Raw genomic sequence first — 20130 nt, 5'->3', positions numbered from 1 at the left:
CTTCATGTGCTGTTAAATCAAATTGGACTAAACCTGTGCATTGCATGAATAACTCAAGAGTGACTGTGCTCATGAGTTCAGATTAAAAACGACACCATAATCAACCACATTGCTGAGAAACAAATGTACTGTAGCTGTGCCAGCACGTTAGATCTAGTCCTACATTCTTGCCCCAATTACAGCACAAAACAAATAGCTGGCCTAGCGAGGCAAAGCAAAGAAAATGGTGAACTGGTTTCATGCCATTCACGAATATGTTAATGGGTTAACAGCATGCCAGGAATATTTCCCCTCTTTTTGGACAGGGGGGTGCAGGGCTATGGTCACGGCACCTGTGGGTTACCTGAGCTCAAGTAGACAGGAAAACAACTACATAATTCATGTAAAGCCAAAGAGCAGGAGGGCTCTGACACTTTAAAGTAATGGTCACACATTTACAGAAGTATATCACTGAACGATGTTGCGCATAAGTTTCTAAACAAATCCAGGCTGTGGTTGAAGGATTTGTCCTCAGTACACAGACCTCGAACATAAGTTTGTTATCGTTACTGCATCTGTGTACATTTAGGCTGTCTCCTTCTTAAACAACAGGGCTGCGACTCATAGATGTGCGGAAAGAGGGGAGAAAATGAACGGTGCGTGCTGATGAGAAGATGGGTTGGGAAAGAGAAAAGACTAACTTACAAGTTAAATGCTTTCAAAGGCACGTCATCGATACACCTGCTGCCAGAGCCACACCTTAGGGAAACTAAAGATGGCGTTGAATCACCACCGAAACTCAGGTCAAAGAGCGGTGACCGAAAACTCAGGAAGAATCCGGAAGGGAATGAAGTTTCTACACCTCATCTGACGTGAAGCAAATAAAAACTTTTGCATTTATTCTAAAAGGTAAAAGCCTAAAAGAACAGTGAGGTTGGAAATGTAAACCCCCGGACGAGTAGCCTAATAGTCAGGTTTAAATTTGTTTTCCATGATATCTTTTTTTTTTTCAGCTCCGACAAGAAACTAAAGGTAACGTTGAGGTGGAAAATAGGTGGACACTACAAAACACTTTAAGAAGTCGTGATTTCTTACCGTGTTGGAGAAGTATCGACGCAACAAGGCAGAGTAGTCCGGTTAGTTTTGTGTAGTCGGACCAATTTCGGGCGTCATGTCTCGCCATTATGCTCCTCTGTGAAACCTGGGACGCAGTCTCTCCGAATTATATGACAAATAGAAGCAACACCGACTCAGATTCCTTTTAAAGTGTCACTCATTCAAGGCAAAAAAAAATATAATAATTAAAATAAAAAACTAGTTCAGCTTCAGGACAGACGAGGGGGTCCAACAGAGATTGTTGTTTTTAAAGAGTCCCTCGTTTCGCTTTTAAGGCGATTTGTGGTTAAATTAATGAAAAATCCTCGTGAATTCGTCCGGCCAGCGCACAGGTGAATATTTCCCCAGCTGGTGCTCTGGATGTAATGAAGTGCTCCCGCCGTCTCTCTGCTCCAACTAGTTTTGCGTGTATGAGAGAGCGCGGCTGTCCGGCTGTGAGCGACTTGTCTCTGTGATGTCATCGGGAGAGGCGTTCCAGTCCCACAAACCAATTAGGCAGGAGCAGCGGGGGGGGGGGGGGGCGCTCACAGGAGCAACTTGTTGAAGTCACAACAAGCATTCTGTTTTTCTCCAGCTAGATGACACAACTTGCGCCTGGATAGCGCCTCAACTGCACAGCAGATGTTAAATTAAGGAGAGTTGCGATTATTTTTGCAGCCAAATATGATTTAGATTGGTCTCGTGCGGTTTTACAATCTGTTCAGCATACAACAGATGAGAATGAGCTCCACAGAGAACGCAGCAGAAGAGGGATCCCTCTTCCAAGACCAGGAGACAAGTAGAGCTCGTGTGTGCAGGGCAGTAAATTCACTTTGATTTGAAGGAAACTTTTCTGACTGTCATTTGAAATCCAAATTACGCATAAGCATGAAGATGTATTTTTCATTATATACATGCAGACGTGTTTTAACACTGGAGTCATCCATAATAGACATTGCTTCACTTCACCTTGCCTCATTTTAAGTCAAAGCGGCACATACAGACACCAGTTATGTAAATATTATAAACAAAAGGACGACATTCACCATTGGGAGAAAGCATGAATTGGCCCCTGTACAGTACATCCAACATTGGTGTGGATGTACGTGGAAGCGGATGATTCGTGCGCCCCCTGCTGTTTGTTTCTGCACACAGGCGCCAGATTTCTCATGTAATTTGCGGCAAAGTAGATGCCAGAATCAATGAACATTCATAATCGAATCTCAAAAAACAAATCCAGGGGCAGTCAGCAAAAGCAAATCAAAAGCAAACAGCTTCTCTCTCATGCATCTATTTGCCGACTCTAGCAAACTGATGCTGATGAGATCTTTTTTTTCTTCCTTTCTTCTCCTCCTGCAGTATAACTTCCAATTCATTTTGCCCTATTTTTCTGTGAAGCAGGATGCATACTAGCATAGCAAAGGCATTATCTGGTTTAGGTCTAATCCCTATACCCAAGTGTTTCACAGCCAATGTAATTACATCTCCATAAGTCGTGCTGTCTAAACCATGCTGTCTGTTCCTTATGTTCGGTTCCCCTTCTCAATTCTCTTCCAGTGTCTGCCTCTTGTTTCCTGACTTCATATCTCTAAGGAGTAAATTCTGAAGACTGATATTAATTAGAGGTCACACAAAGCTCTGCACACCAAAAAAAAAGCATGTTATATTCTTTTTCTGGACTTCTGTGCTTGACAAAGAGAAAGGAGGGTAATGTTTGCTTTCCACTCCTTGCTCAATGTAAACTTAAAGACTGTGAGCCAGCTGCCATTCAAACTAAACAGCTGTGTGTTTGAAATGGCTAACACATTTTGAATGAGAAAATCTAAATTTACTGCAGCCTTCTGGCACTGCAGCTGAATTGCTTGAGGTCTAACACATTTACAGAAAAGTGTGCAGGGACCACCCATCCTACCACTTTTTACCACTAAACCGTATGCCTTCATAGTAGAATAAGGCGCTTTAAAGAAAGCTGCCACCAAAATGGAGGATTTCAATCCCTTTTCTTCACACACTCCATTTTTCATACCCATACCAAATCGACCTTCACATCTTCTACTTTCCTGCTACTACCCATTTTACCCATACTGTGCCTCACATTACACCCCATACACCTTCACTTCATTTACACGTCCTTTCTTCCCGCCCTCTTCCTTTCCCTCTTTCCATGTCATTCAATTTCCCTCGTCCACTCGTCCTTCACTCCTTGCTGCTGGTTATCCATCCTCATGCTCTCTGGGGGTCTGTGGCAGTGATAATGAAGCGCATAGTTAACAGATATTAGCTCATTGGCAGTGGATTCATTAGACAGAGCCAGGGCTTATGGTGATTATTTACCCATAGGGGAGGGGCCACAAGATCAGTACCGCGCTCTGTGTCAGCAGCCACAGGCTTCTTTGAAGTCACACTGTGTCTCTTCCCCTGCAACAGCCTCTCACACTTCTCTTCTCCGCGGGTTTTCTCATTCTGCCTGAGCACCTCTCCTTCCACATTTTTCCTTCCTCCTGCTCTGCCTTTTTTTTTTTTTACTCTTTCCCAGTCATTAGACATCCACAATACGCATCTACTTTCTCTCTATCTCTCCTCACCGCCCCCAATCACCCAGTGGTAATTATGGAAAAATCTGTAATAGTGCTCAGAGGAGCTTATAATACCTTTAGCTTAATTAAAGACATTTATGGGATGTAAAGACATGTAGCCTAGGGGTTGCGGTGCACCCACACGAGCCAAAATCTCTTTATTTCTCTGCTTTTTCATCTATCAGTTCCTTGCTCTCTGTTGCATTTATCATTTTCTCTATTTCACACATTGTGATGCACACATGAGGATATGGCTCATTGCTTTTTCAAGGGGGTCAGAGGTTCTTTTTCGGCCATGATTTGCTCAACTTCAAAGTTCAGCCTCAAAGTGTTGGAAAACATTATGATCCAGCATAATGTCCGTGTCTTTCTCCGGTTGGATGTGCACATGTGGATGAGTGGACAACATAAATCGTAAAAAAAACATTTGAAAAAAGGAAACAAGAATTTCGTGCACAAGGTCACATTTGTTTTGGTTTTCTGAAATCAAAACATGTTCAAAATTTCACATACACAGTGAGCTCACTTAAATTATTGATTCAACGACAATGAATGTTGCAAAATGTCTTTTAGCTTGCCAAGGCCCTTTAACTTTAGAAATCATGACTGACTGCAGTTCATAGCTTTTTTCTTTTTTGTCAACACAAAAGTATTTGTTTGACAGCACTCGATAGACTAGACAACACACAATATGAGTGAAAATTCTCAGGGGCCCAGTAACTAAACACTGTAAACTTCTACCATTATTGCACTACCCTCTGTGTATGTTTCTACTGCCCAACCATCTGTATCAAACCTTTTTATTACACTCTCATCTTTGGATCCAGTCTTCCATTTTTTAATTACAAATCTTTTTTTTCCCCAAATGGCTGAAGACTACAGGGTCAAGATCACTTCAAGACAACTGTAAGCTGAATAACGTTATGGGAAGAGAATAGCCACTTTGTCAAGGTCTGAAAGAAGACCATCCTCAGGTGAGAAGACATTGAACTGGAAGTTGCAAGAACATTGTTTAATGTCAACTTCGTTTTGCACATCCATGGACTTAGAGGCCAGTAAAGGGCCAAAAGCTTTGGCTCTCTTCATTTTGAGTAGTTAGTAACTGACCACATGAAAAGAAAAAGAATAGAAATAAAGAAAAAGCCCTCTAGGAGGAATTTTAGAGAGCACGATTAAGTTTGCCCATGATGTATGGATCACATGGGGCTTATTTGCTACTTGGACATAGTTGAGTATTTCAATAGGATAACAACCTCAAACACACTTAAAAGTTGAAAAAGAAACGGATAAACAAGTTGATAATAAGCTTTTTGAATGACCTACCCAAAATCCTGACCTCAACCCTATTTAGCGTAAAAATGTGCTCAAATATCCCGAAATATCAAGAATTTGTCAAAGAAGAAACTTGGCCAAAGACATTCCATCCAACAGGAGACATTCAAACCGAATAAACTAAATTGTGTGCACCAAATTCCTGCTTTTTGAATTGAATATGTATGTTGTACAGTCCTCCAGTATATATTTACTGCATGTAAACTTTTGACTTGAAATGTGGCTTATCAGTGTCATACAGACACACGCACCACTGGAATAATGACAGTCTTTTCCTGTTGATTATACCAGTGTTTGCTACCCCACATCCTGCTGTGCTAAATGATGTACAGCAAATTTGTTAACATGTCAGTCAGGGACACCAGTAACACAGCAGGATCCAGAATCATACTTGGTGTTCAGAGGGACACTTAGAAGGTCACAGTTTTGTTGAGACAGCTGGTGCGGTGCGGGTGTTTTTTTCTTTAAATGTGTGATGGAGTCTGCTCTTCTCTCCTTCATTCTTGGTTCTTCCGTGGTGGTATATTCCTCCAACACTGTCATGCAAGGTATGCTTCTCTCTAAACATATTTTTCCTACACCGAAAACTCGTCTTGCTTTTATAACAACAAACATCTATGTATCATCACTTAATACACATAAATGATGAGTTATGCATAAAGAAAGTTCTTTAGTCATGTGGATCAATTTGATAAAATTTCCCTGTATTGTGTTATGTTAAGGACAACTTGTACTTGTTATTTGTGTTCATAATGTCTTCAGAAAAATAAGTATCTGAGCATTATTCCAAGACCAAGTTGAAAAATGTGAAAAATGTGAAAAATGTGTTTAAAGAACTGAAGCACAGGATGAAAATCAGACATCAAAACTGTTGCAAATTTTGAAAATGTAAAGACATCATTCCAGGCTCACACCAAGAATTCATCTTTCACCCTGACAAACTTTCCACCCTCTCTTCCTCAGGCTGGGATGATGCAGTTGTGGTTGAGGAGAACACGCCTGCCACTTTGGGCTGTACTGATACAACAATGAGAGGTGACATATCCATTAATTGGAAGAAGCTACATGGCAATGAATGGAAACTGGTTCTCTCAGCCAGTGAAAAGAACAACTTCTCTGGCAGTGCCTCAAAGGCATCCATGCGATTGGCTGACAGTAACTTTCAAGACACTGGGAATTTCTCTCTGTTTTTCATCCCCAAAATGGAGGACAATGGTTTCTACTCTTGTTTAATAAAGCAAAATGAGAGAAAAGTGAAGGAGAGGATTGTTCTTTTAGCAGTCCTTGCAGGTAAAAAAAAAAAAGAGAACAGAAGAAAAACAGTTTGTGCTTCATGTGGAAATACCTTTACCAGCTGCAAGCAACAGAAACCCAAAGATTTTATACATCAGAGATGGTCTGATTTATAAAGCATACAAGCACTTCTAGAACAATATTTGTCACCTTAAAACAATAGATATTTTGAAGATGTATAAAATTATTCAACTTTTTGAAGGATCGTTTATGTCTAAAATGAATCTGCCGCTTAGAAAACAGTGAAATTACATTCACTTAAACTCACATTTTAGGTTAGCTCAGTGAAACTATCCACTGAGAGTGTCTCTGAACAACAACCACGAGACACAACAAATACAGCTTAAGAGGATGATGGACGGGCAGATTTTTATTTCAGTCATGTGTTTGTACTTTTGAACCTCCATACTGTTCTTTTTTCTTTCAAATCCCTTTTCACTCTGTCCATTTTGTATTCCATTTACAAAATGTTACATAACTAATAGCTTGTTATTTGCTTTGCAGATTTAATGAGAACCTATAATAAATAGTCCTTACCTCAAGCACACTTCATTAAGTTTTTCCTTAACCAAGCACATGTATAGTTGTGCGCTTGAGTACAATTTTATGGTAATTATACATCACATTTATTCAGGTTTTCCTGTTTTTGCTGCTCCAAGCTTCTACTTGACAAAACTTCAGAGAGAAATATTATACTTTGAACCCTTGTTTTATGCATATTTATGTAAGAATTTAACTAAGCTCTGCCTCCATCAAATACAGAAGCTTTTTCCTGCCATACAATCAGTGGTGGTACTTTTGTACTTCTACTTCAGTACTTTTGATCACTCATATTCATATGTGATGGCACTTTATATACACAATTTATGATTTATGATTTATTGACTGATTATTTGCTTGATGCAATATAAGTGTGATTTTGCAAGAAATGATTTCTAGCACAAGCATACTTCATTTGAAATGTACATGTAGGCAAACAGTACTCCTTTGTAACATTTCAGGGTGCTTGTATATTTACTGCTAATTCACTTTCATGTAACATCGACTTTTTATTAAGATTAGCTCTTGGCATATAAACATTTTCCACCCACTTTAACTGAGCCAAACCTGAACAAAATGCAACCATCGAATGTTTTTTTTCTTTTTTATCCGACACATCTTTTATCTTTGATGATGCATATGTACTTTTACTTGACCATAAAATTAAATGCATTCCTTAGAGTTTAGTCATTTTACACTGATATTGAAATATTCATTCTGCTACTGACTTCGTTTATCCTTCTTCACCTCCAGTCAAAATCTACCCCGCTGCACCCGTCCCTCAGCACAGCAGCTTGCGACTGATTGCTAAAGTTACTCCTAACAATCCAATCACCAAAATCACGTGGACAGCACCTGGCGGCATTCCCATGAAGAGTGAGAAAAAGACAAACTCAGGCACAGTCGCTAAACTACCGCAGGTCCAGAACAGTGATAGCGGGGTCTATATCTGTACGGTTTACCCCTGGGGTAACAGCACGAGTGTCTTGGCTACAAACGTGGAAGTGACTGTTGACGGTGAGACTGACAGTAGGAGGAAATATGCAGAAGCACTGAGGAACAGAATAGATTTGTTGTTGCTTTTATTGATGTTATGAGCGGCCATCAAAGCCAGAAACTCAGCGGCAGCATTATTTATTCAGGAGTCCTATGGTTACAGTTCTTCAAAGTATTTACTTTTATAAACCAGTTTTCAGATTCAAAAGCACACTGTAGATCTGCACTAAAAGTCTGCTTGTCCTCCTGTGAATATTACAGTTGCTACATTTATGTATTATTCATAATATGCTTTTTGCCCCCATTCCCTTTTTGCTTCTCTTCTTTCCACAGCTGACAAAGTGGCCTCATTCACTAATGTAACACATGGTAAGTAACTCTAATACAAGCAGTCTAAGACTTCTGTGTCAGCAGCTTGCTGATCAGGCAGAGCAGAAGGTAAAATGTGACTCAGCATATAAAAACTTATCCCCATTGTTGTAGGAATATTTCCTCCTGTCTCCCATTTCGTTACACTATTGCTTCTGTTTAGTTCCTGTCTTAAGCTCACTCTTCATTGACCCTCTTTATGCCTAGAATTCCCTGTCAGTATGTCTTCTTGCATTGTAATAACTTCATATCTGTTTTCCTCTGTTCATGCCTGCAGGCTCAACGATCTCAACTGCCATTCCAGCTCAGACATCCTTCCTCCTGACCTGTCCCAATGTCCAGGGCGACTATGTCCTACTATTCTGGCTTCCCCCAGATGTCAGGAAGGGGAGTAATATGAAGTTAGTGCACCAGTACGACCGCTGGAGGGGTTCCACCTTACAGAGTGAGCAAAGCAAGAGACTCCAGTTGGCTGGCCCGCCCTACAATGCAGAGGCTGGGAGCTTCTCCTTCCTGCTAACCCCTGAGTTGAAAGATGGTGGCGTCTACGCCTGTGAAGTGTGTCTCAATGACAACGTCTTCAGCCAGAGGACAACACTCAGCGTGCTGAAAGGTAGAGATGAGGGTCGAGAGGCAGAAGTATTGGTAGGAGGTGGATTAAGAGGGATGGATTTATATAAAAAGTGTTGGTTTAATCGTATCTATTTTTGTATTACATAATGTGGAGGAGGCTGTTACCCAAAAGACATATGATAAAAGGGAAAATCAGTATGAAGTTTTGATGCTCTTCGATTTATCAATTCTACTTTTTATATCTGCTGGAGGAATGAAATGACATTATTCCAAAGCATAGCTGTTAATTTGCCTTTTTTTTTAAATCATGAAGTATGCAGCAGGTGTTCAGTTGATTTGAAACCCTCTAAAGGCCATGACATATTAATCACTCACATAATTTGCATATTCAAATTGTTTAGCTCTTGACTACTTTAAGTAAAACTAATTTACTATTAATCCATGGCGAAATCAACCATTTTGTTTTCAAACCAGAAAGCCTGTCTAACCAGACGACTGCAGCAGAACGCTCCATTCAATGTAGCCTAACCTGAAGAAAATAACAGTTTATTGACAATTAATAGTTATTTTACCACTTTAATATTTCATGTTTCTTATTGTTTATCTAATAGGTTGCAATGCTTTAACTTGGAGCACTGAGTAACAGTTATCCAATGCAACACATCTCAGCACTTGTGGTTGATACAGCTGACGTTGGTGTAGCTGATATTTAACAATGCCTGCCCCTGGGAATGCCTTTCAGATAATATTGATTAAATAAATAAATGAAAAAAAAATATATAGAGAAATGAAGAAACTTTCATATAGATACAGTAAAAAGTTAATTTGTTATTTCTAGAAACTAAGGATATGGATGTATAATGTCAATGTTCAAACAAGTAATTGTGTTAACTAAACCTAATTAGACAGTAAGAAAGAAAACATGAAACTTCTGTGTCAAAAGCAATGCTAAGTGAGAAAACAATGATTTGTCAGTCGGTGAAGCACAAACTCGTGCGGGATAAAGCAAGCGCTTAGACATGTCACAAGAACGCCCACAGTTGTCTGTGGTCTCTTAAAAGGTCAACAAGACTAAGTTCCAGAAAAATTAAGCAGATTGTACAAAAAATAAATAGAAAATGCAACCACAGTCAGTTTCTAACAAGTAACTTCCCCTCTCATTGCTTCCTCAGAGATGTGACCTAAAAAAAAAAAACAGCACTTGATACAAATAAGTCTTAAACTTGTTTTAATTTATAAGAAACTGGCTTATGTGGATTAGACTATTCAAGGGGCAATTTTAGACCAGAATAACGCTTTAGATGGTCCTAAAAAGTCCCCAGCCTCTCTCTGCACTGCATCTTTGGTGATTATGTGACAACCTCGCTGTGACTCCTTGAAGATAATGCACTGTGATATTGTCCTCTAAAATATAGCTAACGCATATAACGCTCAGCAGTGTGGATGCTGATCAGCATTCACACTGCTGAGATCCTCTTTTCTCACTTCTTTGCATTTTACCTAAAAGACATAATGTTTAAATCCTTTTTCAAACATAATTCAACTACAAAATGTTCCTCCTGCCACATACTTTGTTAGAGTCACCAATCAAACTTTTAAAATGTACATTTGGCTTCTTTTTGATATTTTCAACAGTTTGGATGAAATCACACTCATTTAGCAAAGTTCAGAGTTTATGAAAGGTTTTCCACCATTCCAAAATATTTAATTTTTTTTAAACATCCAGCCATTCTGACAATTCCTTTAATAGCCTATTAAAGCCCCCCCCCCCTTTTTTTTTTTTTTTTTTTTTTTAGAGGAACGCCACAACCTGGAAAACCAACTATAATAAATTATTATCAAAATCCCCTGAAATTTCAAACATCAAAATACAGGTATTAATGTAAATCGGGCAAGTCTGAAACATGTTGGATTAAGCAGAAATACAGTGTCAGTGACCTGTCACAGCAGCCAGCTGGATCAGAGTCCATGCGTCTTTTGCACGCTGGCATCATCCATCCATCCATTTTCTATACCGCTGAATCCGTCGGTCGGGTCGCAGGGGGGCTGGAGCCTATCCCAGCGGTCAATGGGCGAGAGGCGGGGTACACCCTGGACAGGCCACCAGTCCATCACAGGGCCACACAGAGACAAACGAGACAAACAACCATACACGCTCACACTCACTCCTAAGGGTAATTTTTAGAGACACCAATTAACTTAACATGCATGTTTTTGGACAGTGGGAGGAAGCCGGAGTACCCGGAGAGAACCCACGCATACACAAGGAGAACATGCAAACTCCACACAGAAAGCTGCCAGCTGGGAGTTCGCTGGCATCATATGCAACATTAATAATTGCAATTACAAACAACAATGACAGCTCACCTGTGTCGGACGTCCCTGTGCTGCAAATGATACCAATTTCATATATTAAGCTTCCCAAAACGTGTGTAATAAACTATTTGAATATCATTAATTTGCTCTTGGAGTGCGTTTTGAAAATTACCACGGACTCATGACATTGTCAGGATCTGACGGTATCCGGTGGATGGATCCTGAGTCTGGACTCAGATCCGAAATAAGCCCACATCCACCTGATCCTCCCCTCTGACTGTAGATTTGACCCTTAAGTCATCATTCAGTATCAATTTAATATCATTCAAACATCACAAGCGTTGAAGAATAACAGGCAGACAGAGAGGGGGAGAGGCTTTAATTCCGCTTTTAAAGACTGTATCACATCTGTACACATGTCTTAAAACATGTAAAATGCATGAACAGAAAGAAGGGACTGTTATCTGTTGAGTAACGCACATTTCCTTATATGGAAAGCCTTATCAAGAATTGTGGAACGTTTGCTTGTCAGAATGGTGGGATGTCGGAATGGGTGGTGCAGCCCGGATTTTTCGGAGCTAAAGAGGAGCTGTTAAGTGACAATGGAGCAGGGGATTGAACAAATTCAGCAGAGAAAATTCTCTTTAATCTGTCCAAGGTTTTACGCTACAGGCATCATTTTACCACCACAACGTAGGAAAATTGGTCCTCTCCTTTAAAAAATTTATTTTCATAGCTATTGGACTTCTTGTCCTTGAAGCCTTTGAATCACAGAAGTACCACCCAATTGCCCAGTTGAAATAAATTCAAACTCAGAGCAGAATTGTTGCAGAAAAAAACAAGCAGAAGTCCCTGTTTCTGTTTGGTATTTCAAACTCACACTCATGTCAAGAAACACAAACCACACACCGCTGTGTTCAGCAATGCGTTGCTGTTCCTACGGTGGCAAACAGTAAGAGTAATAGATTTTCCCTAAATTGAAGAAGTTTGAGAGCATTGTTTTGTTTCAGATTTAAGATTACACTTACCATCACCTTGGCAACAACTGGCACACACATTGGAAATGCAAAATAAGGTTTATATTAAACAGCCTCTCGTACATCAAACTGCGTTATGTTTTAAAACACTTTAATGACATTTAAAACCTCTGCTACAACACATTTTGCTGCAGTACATTGAAAACCAATCCAATTAAGACCCATTTATAATAATCTCACTGGAAATACTATCACTACACAGTTAGTTATTGTCAGTATTTTCAGATAGTGAACTCTAACTCAGTTTATTTGTACTATGACACATAGAAACACACAAATACACAAGCGCACACACACTCAGGGACACGCCACACACACACACACACGGGCCATGCATGGCAGCACATATGGTGTATATAGTAGAAAGGCCAAAGGCTCAAACATGTCTGTTCTCATAACATCATTAAAGTTGCTGACATTTTCAGTTCTTGTACTGATTTTGATTATAGCAAGTTTCAGGAGATTTTTTGAGCTAAAGGGATAGTTCGCCTCTTTTGACATGAAGCTTTATGACATCCCATACTAGCAATATCATTTATGAATATTTTCTTACCCCCTGCTGCGTACTGTGAGCCGAGTTCCGGCCTCATTTTGGTGTTGACAAAAGCAGTCCGGCTAGTTGGCTGGGGCTACAAAAATAAAGCGTTTCGCTTCTCAAAACAATATGTGTTCAAAAGAGTAATACATTTGCATCACAAAATCGTTGTCCGGGAAAAAGTCAGACCTCACAATCGCTGGGCGCTATTTTCTCTCCCTTCGTATCACTGTGTGCTGCCAACAGGGGCAGGGGGTAAGAAAATATTCATAAATGATATTGCTAGTATGGGATGTCATACAGCTTCATGTCAAAAGATGCAAAGTATCCCTTTAAGCACACTGACTTTCACATTGTTGTCCAATAACATATGGACCAAGCAGAAAACCAAGCATAACATTAAAAGATCACAAACACACACACAATCCTATCCACACAAAGAAAAACACACATACACAAATCAGCTCACATCAGTTCAAACTCGTATGCTTCACATATCAGTCTTTTCGCCTCTTCAGCAATGCCATTGTTTTACATGCTTTTCATTCACACATTTCACTCCTCAGCTCTTCAGATTCCAAACTCTAGCTGTCTCTGTTTCAGAATACAACATGGTTTCTCACTTTGATATCAGATAATGATGCTTCAATTTAATGTTTCTGTTGAAATATCCCACTTCAAATGTTTTTCATATGATTCAATAGGATAACAACATTTCCAATTTCTTTATGTAGTAACTGAAGCTTCAAATTTGATCGCAACTGTTATTTCAGGACACTCAGCATACTCAAGTTCGGCCAAGATGATTAAGCTGGCATAATTCTGTAATCAGCATTTGAACTGCTTTTTCTGTGAAAAAGCATCTTCTCATTTTCCATGAAAGTACACTTTTAAAGACTATGATTAGTTGGGTTTTTTTCTAACAAAATAAATGCAATGTACTGATTATTAAACTTTGGACATTTTCATATTAGCCAAGCTGGATTTTTTTTTGTCCACTTCAAGTTTTTATGCTAAGCTAACCTAACGTAACCACTTTCTTGCTCCAGGTCATTACATAGTGCACATCAGAGTGGTGCTGTTCCCCTCAATAAAGCCTTTTAAACCTATGGCTTAATCTAAACCAGCCATCTAAAACCTGAGAGTTTTCTGCAAACATGAATCTTAAAAAGAAACGTGAAATAAAAACCACTCGAGAGGTTGAACCTTCAGTTTTTATCGTAATTTACTCATTTTGTCTTCATGTTTATCAAAAAAAATTTTAAATATATAATAATAGTGTGTCGTGAAAATGTTGATGCGACATGTGCGTCGCTCCAGGCTCCAAGGCAAAACGATGTTCAGGTCATAGCAGGTTAACTTACTGCAAGAAGGTGGAAAATACGTGTTTTCTAAAATGTGAATCTAATCCATTAGAATAAATTATGCGCAAGAAAATTGAAAAATAACCACAGGAGTAATGCGAGTCACAGTTTAGAGAGACTTGCCATAATCTGAGCATCCGCGTCTCGTGAGGTACTTTATTTTACCCTGCTGTCCTGACATGAGACATTAAACTCTCACCAGCCTCAGTGCATTGTTCACCCACTGTGACTGAGCAGAATAAATGAAGAGGACATTTCCTACAGCCATTGGTAAAATGTCACATTATTAAATGAATACATTTACTATATTGCTCCTGAAAGAGAACATTTACTTGATTCATAAAACTAAAGAGAAAAATTTGAGCTGAGCACCTGTTGATTTTTACGAGTGTGCCTTGGGGAGTTTTCACCCTTTCAGAGGCACTCACATCCTTAGCATCCACGCACATAAATGCCAGTATATACACACACACACACTCAAAGGCCTGTCATGGTGGCCTTGGAAGGCTTTCCTAATCACAGTCCCACTGGCATCCATCACAGCTGCCCAGACATGACCGGTCGATCTGTCACTGTCACTGTCACCCTGCTTCACACATCTGCATCCATTACACACACTCACACACATCCACCCACTTACCAATCATATGACGCTTATATTTTTACCCCACCTCATTATAAGTACCATTATGTTTGATTATACCTGCTGCCCTCCCACCAAGGCTGTGGGTGGCCCACGCTGATCACACTAATCAAGACTGAAATGTGAGTGGGTTTTTTTTTTTTTTTGCATGTGTGTGTGGTGTGGATCTGCGGAGCTTGATTACACCCAGATGGATTCTCATTACAGTTTGATGAGACACCAAGCATCAGTCACAGTCAACCAATGCATTAGCAGCAAATCACTTTAATGAATATATATTATTTTGACCCTTCTCTGAATTGTTCTTTGTTTTTCATATCACTTTCCCTTTACCTCATTACTCTCTATCTGTCCTTGCCCTTTTCTGTATTCACACACTACCCTTTAACTCACTTTTTCATTCCTCTTCACTGTCTTTTTCTCTAAGTCATCCCTCTTCGTGGTTTTCTTCATTTGTTTGATCGCCCTTTAAAATTTTCCCCTCCTTTTCTCACTTCCACAGTTAAAACTAAACGTTATCCCTCAAAGCTGGAGTTGGTGTGCCAGTATTCAGAGCGGTCCCAGGTTCAAAGTGCCGAGTGGAAACACCACAGTAAGAGCCACGAGCTGAAGATGTCAAGCGCCTTCCCTGGCAGCATCAGCATCATTCTGCCATTACCCATCACCTCCAATGTAACAGGGAACTACACCTGCACCCTGCAGCTGAAAAATGGCCAGGTCATCTGGGCAGATCAAGCTGTCACACTGCCCCCTAAAGGTGGGAGCAGCTGCATCTTTTTTTTTTTCTTTCTTTTTTGTGGGTACACCAAGAATATTCTATTAGTAGCACTGTATTCTTGGCAGACTTCCTGCCAACTTGGTGGAAATAATGAACCGTGAGTATGGATAATTCACGGATGTGCGGTCCATGAAGCGTTCTCTGGTGTATTAAAGCCAATCTCAGGTCAGTTCATCTGCCAGAAATCCTGTGGTTCATAAAGGAGAAAGCCCCTGACAGATACCATATGTTATACTTACGTGATGTAGCTCAGGGGGTCACAGGTTACAACTTCTGATAATATCCAGCAGCTTAACTCATTCCATTTACGTGCCAAATTTTCATAAAAATCCCACACAGTCCTGATACGCACAGTCTCTCCTAATATAAAGGCTCCCATTTTTCTCATCACCCTCACCCAGCTAATATGTGAATATAAGAGAAGAGGACCGTAGGACATCTCTCCTAAGAAAAACTAAATTATTCAAGCTTATTGTATTGATAGCTAAGGGGGGAGCACAGCAGGTTGTGACAGTTGAATGGATCAGAAATGAGTTTACCCCCCATACCCTAACCTATCGCTCCAGCTGAGGGGCCCAGAGTCAATCATGGTGCCCATTCATGGTAGAGCTATAAGAATAATAAACGGAAAGGAAAGAGAGAGAGAGTAAAAAATAAAGATTACGAGAGGCTGGATCAGGTCCAATATATATGTGTTGTGTTTCATGTGATTTTCAAGTGTTGCACATTTCCAGCACAATTTAGACTGAGCAGAGTAGGAGGTTCAATTAATGTGAGTGCAAGATGACCTACATAACACTGTTGGAAAGTGTCAGGATGCACAAACGCTGCAGATGTGCCGTATTACGCCAAAATAAAAATCATGGTTAGTAATGAAAAATTGAACAATAAGCAGTGACAGTTTAGAAATATTTTTTCTGGAAGCTCTCCAGAGATGGTGGGATTTTATTTTATTTTTTTCATGATTATCACAGGAAGAGAGCAGAAATTAGTTTTGATGAAGCCAAATAACAGAAACCATAAATCATGTCTATCATTTTGGGATATCAAACGCTCTGTAAGACAAATCTCACAGTCGAGCCCAAGTTGCAGAAGTTAAAACAACGCTGCTTAATAGAATTTCTTTTACTGATGGCACAGAACAAAGAATGCAAAATTGAAGCAATCATTGTGCTCAGCAGCACACAAAACACTTCAAATGTCAGGGATTTTCTGCAGTCATGTGCTATCCTCGGTTTGCCCATCCTTTGCAAAGCATTCAAGCAGTTCTTTGGTCTGCCTCCTGTATGCCACCCTGCTCTACAATAACAATGATATAAATCACCCCCTCACTCATTTGAGATGAAATAGACGAGGTGGGGAGGAGGAGCAAATCGTGGAGGGAGATAGACAGAGAGAAAGAGGAGATATGGTACTGAGAAAGTGGGGTATTTATGCCTCACTTTGCTGCACTCAATTAACATAATCCATGCATAAAAACTGGCCTGAAGAACAGTGCAGGGCCATTCTGGGGTCAGCTCTCACCACAATATTCTATTAGCAACCTCTACACACACTCACCAATCAATTACACCTCACACAGCAAATAATGATTGATTATTCTGAATCTGCGTAAAAGCTGTGACTCCAGGGCTAAGGTGAGACCTGAGGGTCAATCCTTTTTCAAACAAAATTTGTGGAAAGTTGATTAGAGAGGGGACTTTTGTAAGGTGTCTGTCCTTAAATGGCTTAGAAATAAAATGACTGGATTGTTGAGAAATGACAATTGTTATATGATAAGTCGAAATGTGTTGTTTAGCAGTAATTTTCTGTTAATCATACCTCTCCTGTGTAATCCAAAGATGTCTGACAGATCTGAGCCCTTTGTGCTCTGTGAGCAGACAGAGACAGAGCACTTATTCGGGTACCTCCCTCCTGCCTCCCTTGATGCCCTGTGGCTGTGCTTTGCAAGACTGCTATCATCCTCATTATGCCAACAAGTTTGATCACATGTGTGTGCGATTCCCACCGAATTTGAAAGGCACAGCAGTGAGCGAAGGGTGTGCTTAAATAATTTATGTGAAAATGAGACATACGCTTCTGATCACACCTGTTTTTCAATACTTCATCGACTGGATTTGGCTGAGGGAGAGATGTGTTTACAGTGAGAGTTTACCTTGAGGCATTTTGGAGCTGGAATCGGATGTCAAGGGAGCACAAAGGCGGTTCAACACTCTGGACTAAACATGTTTTGAAAATGAGTCATGGAACGATTATCATTTTCAAATCTAATATGTAAAGAAGTGGCATCAGCTTAGGTTTTGTGCAATGATCATACCATATTTGGTGTCCATGATACCTATTAAATTCTTCCTCTCATCCAAGTTTCAAATTGACAGGCTTTACAGTCCAGACTGAAGATGTGTCAGATCAAACCTACTCAGTGTTTCCACAGGCTATTCACTCTGCCTGAGAAAGGCTGGATTTCCTCTCTATCTTCCACTGTACCCATTTTCTGTGACTGAAGGCTGTATGATGCAAAAGCATGTAATATGTTGAAGAAACTGCAACTGCAACATGCCTTGCAATACATTTTGAAGGGTTCAGTAGAAAAAGCGGAACGTCTTGACCTGAACTGAGGAGCAAACTGGAGAACAAACTCGAAAAAGTTCCTGAACAGCCTTCATGTTATTCAACCACACACACTATGAGTTTTATTTAAGCACAGTTCTTGGAAATGTTCATGCTTTTGTCCTCTCCCACTTTTTTCCTTTTGTAGATGATGACAGTCCCACCCCCTCGCCACTCCCTTCTCTCTCTGCTTTATTACTCCTGGTGCCCCTGGTTGCTGCAGCTGTCGCTGTGTTGCTATGGAGACAGAAACACATTTCTGATCGCGGTGAGTCTTCCGGCGATTTCTTTTTTGACATCTCTCCGTGTTCCGTCCATCTTCGGCCCCTGTCGGCTGCCACTGAGTGATGTTGGCCGTGACATCCTCTGGGGTTGTTGTAATGAATCTGCCCCCTCCTCCTTCCTCCCTCAGCAGATAAGTGTGTGTGCATTTGTCTGTGAGACTCTATCTCTCTGTACATAGGTATTGAGCAGTCTCTGTCTGTCCATTCGGGTGAAACAGAGAACATCTATGAGAATCCTGAGGATATCAGACAGGTGATAAATTCCTCAATAACTAAATGTCCTTTAATGAATTTCCCTCCTCTTTTTGCCCTTTCCCACTCATTCCACTTTCCCCTTTACTGACTCTGTTGTGCTTTTTTTTCTTTTTTTTTTTTTACATTTTGCTTCTCTCCTCTGTTTCTATTTTTCCTTTTTTCAAGTGTCCCTCCCTCTCTGCCACTTATTGTTCATTAAACCTGTTTTCTCCACTCTTCCCAACAGGCTCCTCCCCAGGGTTCAGTCTACATGGTGAGTTATTGTGTCAGCTCCTGCACACAGACATTTTGCATATGTGTCTGCATGAGGAGCTGTAATACACACATCCACCAGTGCATACAAAGTCTAATTTTCTCTTTTGCCTCCTCCCTGAGCTGTCGGGAGATATGTCTTCCTTCACACTTGCAGTCCTCTCCTCCAATCTATCAGCCCTCTCTCAGATAAACACATTGCCTATCAGCAGTCACCCTTACATTAGTGGTATTAACAAATCAATCTCATTACACACTAGAGGGACATAAATCTGACCTCAGTACCTCTCTTTATCCTTCTCTTAACTGTCCCACACCATCTTCCTGCACCTCCCTTCCCTGTTTCCTTCTTTATGCCAGGATTTGAAGCCAAGAGGAGAGGATGATGTCTATAAGGAACTGGAGCGGTAAGCAAAAAGTTGTGCATCACCTGTTTGTGCTTTTATACATGGAGCTGTATGTGTGCATGTATGTTTGCAGTGTCACTTATCTGCCCCTCACATTATTCTCACACTCACCAGTCACATTGGTCTGAACATCACTGTGACACTGTGGCATCAAAGCACGCCATGCGCTGACAGGCAGCGCTCCTTCACCTGTGTGTTGTTGTTGCTGCGTGGGCTGCCTGTGTTTGTGTTTAAGGGAGAATGAAAGAGACTGAGGCACGGGAGATTTTTGAGTGAGTTTAGCTCTGTGCTCTGTTTCCAGATACGAGCAGTGTCAGGGCTGATCACCAACCCACATCTCATCCTCATCCAGCTGTCACATCCTCTCAGTTCCCAGATGCAACAAAAGGCCTTTATGAACAGGAGTAACAACAGAATGTCAGACTTGGGACTTGAGGAAAAACTTCAGTGCTTGAGGGAAATGATATCCAATTGTTTTTATTTGTAAGCTATTGCCCTATACAAGATGCACAGCCTTTAAACTAGTCTTAAATGTGTGGCTGTTAATATGTGAAATTGCTGTTGTATGGTTGTTTGTTTGCTTGTTCACCTCGTTCTGTGTATTATAAGGCGCTTTCGTGCTTCTGTACAAAGCTTTTCGTGTATAATTTCCAAAAGCAATAAAGATAGGTTTAAAAAAAATTTTAAAAATATGTGAAATTGTCATATCAAAGGTCTGCCTGATGTTTTGTTTTATTTTTGTCAAGCACTTAACATTATACCTTCCTGTGTTCACTATTATGTATGTCTTTATAAGTACAGATCATTTTAAATAAAGGTGTTGCCATTATGTTGTTGCTTCTCATTCCCCCCCAAAATAAAATTTCGGAGCGCTGTCGCTTTTGAGATTTATGACC

General features: G+C 40.3%; 2 protein-coding genes across 4 annotated transcripts in view; one reads left to right on the top strand and one right to left on the bottom strand.

The window, feature by feature from the left end:
- Positions 1–1525, bottom strand: part of LOC142380215 (poliovirus receptor homolog) — a 98765-nt gene extending 97240 nt beyond the window's left edge. Inside the window, exon 1 of one of the 2 annotated variants that reach the window (XM_075465874.1) lies at positions 1075–1525. In XM_075465874.1, the coding sequence (XP_075321989.1) occupies positions 1075–1162 (88 nt within the window). In that variant the 5' untranslated portion in view covers positions 1163–1525. The remainder of the gene's footprint in view (positions 1–1074) is intronic. The other variant, XM_075465875.1, reaches the window with a different exon arrangement.
- A 3845-nt stretch (positions 1526–5370) lies between these two features.
- Positions 5371–20044, top strand: g6fl (g6f-like). Of its 2 annotated transcripts, XM_075466719.1 has the most exons (11): positions 5371–5530; positions 5946–6272; positions 7569–7832; positions 8145–8180; positions 8458–8793; positions 15151–15405; positions 18185–18304; positions 18500–18573; positions 18802–18828; positions 19188–19234; positions 19536–20044. In XM_075466719.1, the coding sequence occupies exons 1-11, from the start codon at positions 5458–5460 to the stop codon at positions 19555–19557; spliced, it is 1581 nt and encodes a 526-aa protein (XP_075322834.1). In that variant the 5' UTR covers positions 5371–5457; the 3' UTR covers positions 19558–20044. The 2 variants fall into 2 exon arrangements, with proteins under 2 accessions (XP_075322834.1, XP_075322833.1); XM_075466718.1 differs by lacking the exons at positions 19188–19234; positions 19536–20044 and having other exon boundaries at positions 18802–19149.
- Positions 20045–20130: the final 86 nt, after the last annotated feature.

The sequence above is a fragment of the Odontesthes bonariensis genome, chromosome 5, assembly GCF_027942865.1.
Source record: "Odontesthes bonariensis isolate fOdoBon6 chromosome 5, fOdoBon6.hap1, whole genome shotgun sequence".
Classification (NCBI taxonomy): Eukaryota; Metazoa; Chordata; class Actinopteri; order Atheriniformes; family Atherinopsidae; genus Odontesthes; species Odontesthes bonariensis.
The sequence above is the reverse complement of the archived record's forward strand: the minus strand, read 5'-3'. Positions and strand labels throughout refer to the sequence as shown.

Coding starts and splice junctions, on each gene's coding strand:
- g6fl (XM_075466718.1), top strand. CDS start 5,458: ATGGAGTCTGCTCTTCTCTCCTTCATTCTTGGTTCTTCCGTGGTGGTA. Junction 8,181..8,457: donor ATTCACTAATGTAACACATG/GTAAGTAACTCT, acceptor TCATGCCTGCAG/GCTCAACGATCTCAACTGCC. Junction 15,406..18,184: donor TGTCACACTGCCCCCTAAAG/GTGGGAGCAGCT, acceptor TTCCTTTTGTAG/ATGATGACAGTCCCACCCCC.